Source organism: Vespa mandarinia, chromosome 4, assembly GCF_050613455.1.
Source record: "Vespa mandarinia isolate Hongniang chromosome 4, ASM5061345v1, whole genome shotgun sequence".
NCBI lineage: Eukaryota > Metazoa > Arthropoda > Insecta > Hymenoptera > Vespidae > Vespa > Vespa mandarinia.
In genome coordinates, this window is record NC_140813.1 from 2435001 (window position 1) to 2442500 (window position 7500).

Consider the following 7500-nt stretch of genomic DNA (forward strand, 5'->3'; position numbering starts at 1 on the left):
AATCCTTGAGTCTCGTTGTAGCATGCCACCCTGAAGAGGTTACACGATGAAGAACTATTTTTTGTTCTCTCTCTCTCTTTCTCTCCCTCTCTCTCTCTCTCTCTCTCTCTCGCTCTCTTTCACTCTCTCTCACTCTCTCACTCTCATTCTCTCCTTTTTTATTTCAAGAATATATAGGAAATTAATTTCTCTCTCTCTCTCTCTCTCTCTCTCTCTCTCTCTCTCTCTCTCTCTCTCTCTCTCTCTCTCTCTCTTTCTCTTTACCTATCGGTAATGTTCTTTTTTTAAACGATTATTTATTATGCTTAAAATCTTATATATACATATATACATACACATATATATATATATATATATATATATATATATATATATATATGTATGTATAGATAGTGTTGTTTTTTAATAATATATCTCTTTTACATGCTTTTTCTTTTTTCCTTTTTCTTTTTTCTTTTTTTTTTTTAAATTACTTTTTGCGTTTCTTACTTTTCCTTTTTCCATTTTTTTTCTCTCCTTATTTTCTTCCTCTTAGGGACAAAATCGTATCGAGAGTGTCTACGTGCGCACCTGTAGCAACATGTTGGCGAAATTGCTGTTAGTGAACTTGAAGTGGCGCTTATCGTAAAATTTTAATAAAGCTGGACTGTACGGGTGCTTGTCTTTCAGATGAAGGTAATGTACTTCTGGTTCTTGCGTAGTGTGACCGCATTCTTCGCATACGTAAACCTATAACAAAAGGAATATTTTAGAAAGGTAAAGTAAAGAAAAAAAAAAAAAGAAAAAAAAAAAAAAGAAAATAAAATAAAATAAAAAAGATAGAAAGAAGAAGAAGAAAAATAATGAAACGATATCACAATCGAAATTCATATTATTTGCAAAATTAATGAATTTTATTATATGACAATTAAATAATTCATAATTTTACCTTAGTACGTCTTTCCTTATATGCATATTGATGTTGTACTCCGTGAACCTTTAGACAATGACTTTCGAGGGAGCATCTTTGGGTGAAACTTTTCTCACATAGATTACATTTGTACGGCCTCACACCTGTATGCGTTCTTGTATGCCTTTTCAAATCGAAAGTGTCATTAAATCCTTTACCGCAGAATGTACAAAGGTAACGTTTAACGTCGCTATGACATTTCATATGTCGATTTAAGAGCCGTTGTAAGTTGAATTGTTTGCTACAAACGCGACAGGTGAAACGTATTGGTCCGTCCTCCTAATGAAAAAGTGATGATAAATGTTAAATATCTATTATTCGTCGAATAAGAAAAATGGAATAATATGAATGGATAATAAACATGTAGGTGTAGATAATAAACATACCTTTCCGGATGTTGGTCGAGTCGCTCTATCCTCCTCACGACTGGTAGTAGCCTGTCTTTGTCCTTCGATAGCTAATGGATTCTTTATACCATGACCGCCATTAACAAATTCCAATTGGCAATCACCCGGTAATCCCAACTGTAAAATTAAAATGATTCAATTAATCGATCGAAAGATAATTTGTTCAATCGAGACGAAGTGATACAGTAGGAAGCACTCAAGTTGATTGGCATTGCATAGGAATCGTTCGACGAAAAAAGAAAGAGAGAGAAAGAGAGAGAGAGAAAGAGAGAAAGAAAGAAAGAAAGAGAGAGAGAGAGAGAGAGAGAGAGAAAAAACTACGATAAAAAATATGTCGTATATTACAACAAATATATGAACGTTGTAATAAAGATCTATTACCGAGCAATATAATAAAATGGATAATTTGTAAAAAAATATTATCATACATTTGTGTTTATGTATTACAAATCAAATGGGAAAATACATTTGATGGATTATTCAAAATTATGCTTTTGCCTCGATCAATTTGGTGGTGCTTACCCTTTGCTGTAGTACACCGACCCGTTGAGATAGAGGCGGCTCGGCGACTTGTCCATTAACTTGACTATTATTCACACCATTCGATACGCCTATTGGTGGACTCGGGGCATGTTCCATTAATGCACATGACGGAGATGTGCTGGTAGATGCACCATCCAAGGAACAACTCGTAGCACCGGGACTTGGTAAACTACCTCCAACGCTGCTACCGGAATCTAATTCCAATCCTTAAGAAAAAGAAAGAGATAAGTATTATAAAAATAGAAGATATCCGTATAGTATATATTTTTTATATGTATATATATGTCTATAACTTATCACTACACACATATATATATATATATATATATATATATATATATATATATATATGTATATATAGAAACTTACCACTACCAACAAAACTGAGACCAGGGCTCAATAATCCCTGATGTTGTTGCGAATGATGAGGCGACATATTATTCTGTTGTTGTTGTTGTTGTTGTTGTTGTTGTTGTTGCTGCTGCTGCTGCTGTTGCTGCTGATGTTGTAACTGTACTTGAATTTGTAATTGTTGTAACTGAGGTTCCGATTGGCTTTGATGATTTTGATTTAAATGCAACGCCAGCTCTGGCCGCTCCTTAGCTAGTGGTTGATAACCAGCTTCCCCGGTTGCATATGTAAGACCAACCAGTTTGGTATTGAAGTGTTGCGGCGTTCCATTGTAATGTCTGAAACGTACCAAAACCGTAAGGTTTTTGTTTTCATTTTGCTTTTGCTTTTCCGCCCGTTATAACACCTTTCGTCGTCGATAGTTATTCCAAGACTCACTCACCTTGATGCATCGAAGCCTCTCGTTAAGGCTATACTATGCTCAGGAAAAGGGTCTACGCTGGGTTCTACGGGCGTGGTCATTTGACCTGAGTCCTGAACTATGCCGCTCCCAGCGGAGGCTGGGGAATGTAACGAGTCCTCGAGTAGATCGTTACCTCCATCTCCGGCTTGTAATTTAGGTAAAAATAAATCTGCGGCATCGTTAAGACTTTCCAACAATGCCGTATGATCGGACGGCGAACTGAACGTCAACGTAGCTGTAAATTGCAATGGATCGACAACGGCACCGGTCACCATATCGACCATCATTCCGTTTTCCGTGACGTCATATGCACCATATTGACCAGATAACAAATCATTAGGTTGAATCTTATAAGCGGATAGATCCTCTTCCTCCTTCAATGCCAAACCATAAGATGCGCAAACATTTTGAAGTAAGGAGTACTGTTTCCCTTCTTGAGCACTGTATTGAGCATGTTGCGAATTAACGTCTTGTTGTCCCGTGTCACATTCCATCCCTATCGCTGGAGTAGGTGTGAGGTAGCTATTACCTGAAATATCATACTAGAAATTAATAAATCTGTTATAATAACGTGACATAATATATTTAAATTGAAACATTGATATACCTTGACTGGTCGTATATTGGTTCGCGAAATTGGCTAGGTTGTTGCCACCTTTAAGGGACTCGTAAAACGGTGGTAAGGAACCAGTAGGTGGTGAACTTGGGGCATAATTGCCCCGGCCCCCGTTCCCACCTGGATTCATTCCTCCTCCTCCAGCTCCCCCACCTACGGCACCACCCCCTCCTCCTGAGGTACCACCTCCGGAATAACTGCACGAATTACCCGTGTTCGAGGATGACGATGACGCCGAGGAAGACGAATTACTAGTATTAGAATTTGAATTAGAACTGGAAGAACCATTGTTCGTTCCAGAATTGTTGGTTCTTCCAAGTCCTGCTGCTGTGTGAACAATTTGCGGCCCAGAAAGCCTCATAGCTAGCAATGGTCTAGCAATAGAATTACATATCGTGCGCGATACTTTTGCAGTCTCGCGGCCTCTCTCGTCGTCCTCTTCCTTTCTTTTCGGTACCGCATAATCTATCGGCTGTTCCTGAAATAATAAACGTACGTTGCTTTTTAATCTTTCTCTTTAAATATTCTCATTTGATAATGAAATTAATCGAGACTGTATTAAGCACGAGATCGATTTATTTACGGATTGATTAATAATTTTAACGATGATTGATAATTTGAAAAAAGAAAAGAAGAAAAGAAAAAAGAAAAAGAAAATGAAAGTAAAAAGAAAATTACGAAAAGTCTGATACTCTTTGAAGATTTATTAATGTGAAAATTTACGATTAAATCTCGCTCTTAAAATCTCTTTCTATGTACATATGTATGTATGTATGTATGTATGTGTGTACGTATGTATGTGTGTACGTATGTATGTGTGTACGTATGTATGTATGTACGTATGTAAGTATGTATGTATGTATGTGTGTACGTATGTATGTATGTATGTATGTATGTATGTATGTATGTATGTATGTATGTATGTATGTATGTATGTATGTATGTATGTATGTATGTATGTATGTATGTATGTATGTATGTATGTATGTATGTATGTATGTATGTATGTATGTATGTATGTATGTATGTATGTATGTATGTATGTATGTATGGTATTTGTGAAAGAAACCAGTTTTTGTTCTTTTTTCTTTTGTTTTTGTTTTCTTTTCTTTTTTTTGTTTTTGTTTTTTTGTTTTTTTTCTGAGTGGACGCACCTGCTCAGGCTCCTGACTTTGAGGAACTTCGATCTTCTCTTCCCTTCTGGAGTTACCTTGACTCTGATGCGGTACCCTCTGAATCACGGAAACTCTGGTCGGTGGTTCGACACGTGGGACCTTAGGTGGGGTTGGCGGCCTCGGCAATACGAGCTTTTCCGTTTTTGTGATAAATTGCGGAGCATCTCCGGATGGCGTTGGAATGATAGGTGGCGTACTATATTCCTTTCGTTCGGCGCGAGTTAATACATGACCTCTGCTCCCATAGGGTACGTCCCCACCAAGGATACTGGAAATGAAGCGCCTCGGTGGTGTACTCGAAGGCGTGTTGTTCGTCGATTGACATGGTACAGGTGGTGGAGATGGTGCTGGACTACTGCTCCTTAATGATTCCGGAGTAGTAGCACGATCATCCTCGGTTTTATCGCGATCTGTGGATCACAGAATAGATCAATTTGATTTTGCTTTTCTTTCTTTCCTTCTTTCCTTCTCTCTCTCTCTCTCTCTCTCTCTCTCTCTTTATCTTTATTTTTATCTTTATCTTTATCTTTATCTTTTCTACAAGGTCTTTACGAGCGTATCGTACGGAATAACGATGACGGTTAGAGTACCTCTTAACATCCACGTTTCTCTAATAGAATTTACGAGCGACCTTGAAAATCCGCGTATACCGTAAGGTAATGACGATGATGGTGGTGCGATGGTGGTAGCTATTAATTCCTTTTTTTTTTTTGTTCTTTCTGTTGTTTTTCTTTTTCGTTTTCTTTTTTCGTGTTCTTTTTCCTTTCTTTTTTTTTTTTTTTTTTAAATCGACCTGACCTTCTTTTCCCCCTCGTCTTTTTTCTTCTTTTCTTTTTCTCTTGGATATACATTAATCGATCGGATTTTTTATCGAAGAAGTTCTCTTTTTTATTTTCACATTTCTCTCTATCTCTCTCTCTTTTTTTGTTTTTCTACGTTACTATTAATGATATCAGGTTTGATAATTAATTACGAATAAATTATGAATAAAATATTATTCATCGTCGAAATGAATTATAGAGAAATTCTAGGAACGCAATGCTAGCATATATATACGTACGTACGTATATATGTAGGTGTATGTGTATATACATATATATATATATATATATATTTATATTTATATATATATATATATATCTACCTAGTAGTATTGACTTTGACATCAAACGTGTGTAGTCAGCGAATGCAGGACGAGGACACGAGGCTCGATATGTTGTCGAGCCGTTGAAGCGGAAACCAGGAAGTTAGGAAATTACGAGGACGCAAAACTTTTTATGATACCTTATATTATGCCAATAGCAATGAGAGATTATTGGAAGAAGTGATCGAACCGTGATTAAAGAAAGACTTTTTCTCAATTATCTTGGATCAAGAATGAAAAAAAAAAAAAAAGAAAAAGAAAAAGTAATGCGATTCGAACGGAATTATCGAACGTATACGTGATAGAAAGAAAAGAAAAAAGAAAAGGAAAGAGAAGAAAATAATAATAAAAAAAAAAAAAAATAATAATAGATAAATAAATAAATAAATAAAAAAACACGCTTATTTACGAACCCGACAATATGTATAATATTTCTCTAGGCTCATTAAATTGTTAATTCGTATGTTAATCGAGTTGAAAAATTTTCAACTTCTTATCAATAATATTGGAATTTCTATAAATTCACTGTGGATTCTATAAATTTTTACATATTAAATTGCTTTATGTTATTAAACTGATATTTTCTTCTAGTGATGAATATATAATTATAAGAAAAAAAAAAAAAAAAAAAAAAAAAGATAAATAAATAAATAAATGAATAAATAAATAAAAAAATAAAAAAGAAGAAATCAATTACTTTCATATAAACATATTTAATTATATATAAAATATAAAAAATATATATATATATACATATATATATACATATATATTTATTCATATACATATCATGTATAATTATTACTTATATTTTTCTCGATTAAAAGATTTTCATTATAGTTAATTATGAAGAATATCGTTCATTGTATAAATTAGATTAAAACAATTCGTATTGAATGTTATGTACTCTTTCATGAATTGATCTTAAAGAAAGTAACGAAAGGAAAAAAGTAATGAGGAAGTAAACAAAAAAAAAAAAGAAAAGAAAAAGAAAAAGAACAAGAAAAAAGAGAGGGGGTGGTAGGGGTGGGCTGGGGAAGAGAAAAAATTCTCTCCAAAATGGCGATCCCATTCGATCCGGTGATACGCTTCAATGAAAAACGCTATCGATCGGTACGAGTTCGCCGTCAAAATTCTACTTCTTCCTTTTTCTCTTCTTTATTCTTCCTCCTCCTCCTCCTCCTCCTCCTCCTCTTCTTCTTCTTCTTCTTCTTCTTGCAGGTTCTACCACGATGCTATAAATACCTGTAGAAGCCACGTGATCCACGTACCAATGTCTTTCTTCGTTCACCTTCTCTCAATCTTTCTCTCTCTCTCTATCTTTCTCTCTATCTTTCTCTCTCTTTCTCTTTCTTTCTCTTTCTCACTTTTCACCTCAGTTAAAAAGAAATAGAAGAAAGCAAGGCAACCGAAGAAGAATATAAGAGAGTTAGAGAACGTTAAAAGGAAACCGGTACTCGGAGGACCCCGACGAAGCGGTCGGGAACAGGCTTGCTTTCGAGCAAGACAGTAAGGACCAATAAATGGCCAATAGAGAAATTAAATCATTCAAAAAAAAAAAAAAAAGAAATATATATATATATATGTATACATAATAGAACTTCCTTTATACTTTAAATCAATTAAGATAATTTTTGAAAAATTATTAATCGACATGAGAGATATGAAAATTAATTATTATTAAAACTATGAATGTTTGAAAATAAAAGTAATCAAATTTAATAATTTAAATCGTTATAAGATCGTTAAAATAGAATTGTTATTTTTTTGCGAGATAATAACGATCGATAAATAATCCAATAGAGAAATTATATCGTTTAGAAATATATATATATATGTATATGTATAATAG

General features: G+C 34.4%; 1 protein-coding gene across 4 annotated transcripts in view; it reads right to left on the minus strand.

Annotated features, from left to right (window-relative positions):
* Positions 1-7500, minus strand: part of LOC118450087 (uncharacterized) — a 23636-nt gene that overhangs the window by 475 nt on the left and 15661 nt on the right. For 2 of the 4 annotated variants that reach the window (XM_085656550.1, XM_035885524.2), the window contains 9 exons: positions 4484-4914; positions 3321-3807; positions 2693-3242; positions 2269-2588; positions 1879-2105; positions 1336-1473; positions 929-1228; positions 571-729; positions 1-30 (listed from right to left, as the gene is read on the minus strand). The exon at positions 1-30 is cut by the window's left edge and continues 475 nt beyond it. In XM_085656550.1, coding sequence (XP_085512676.1) covers positions 1-30; positions 571-729; positions 929-1228; positions 1336-1473; positions 1879-2105; positions 2269-2588; positions 2693-3242; positions 3321-3807; positions 4484-4914 — 2642 coding nt within the window. Of the gene's footprint in view, positions 31-489; positions 730-928; positions 1229-1335; positions 1474-1878; positions 2106-2268; positions 2589-2692; positions 3243-3320; positions 3808-4483; positions 4915-7500 lie in introns of all 4 variants that reach the window. The other 2 variants (XR_004840578.2, XM_035885526.2) reach the window with 2 other exon arrangements.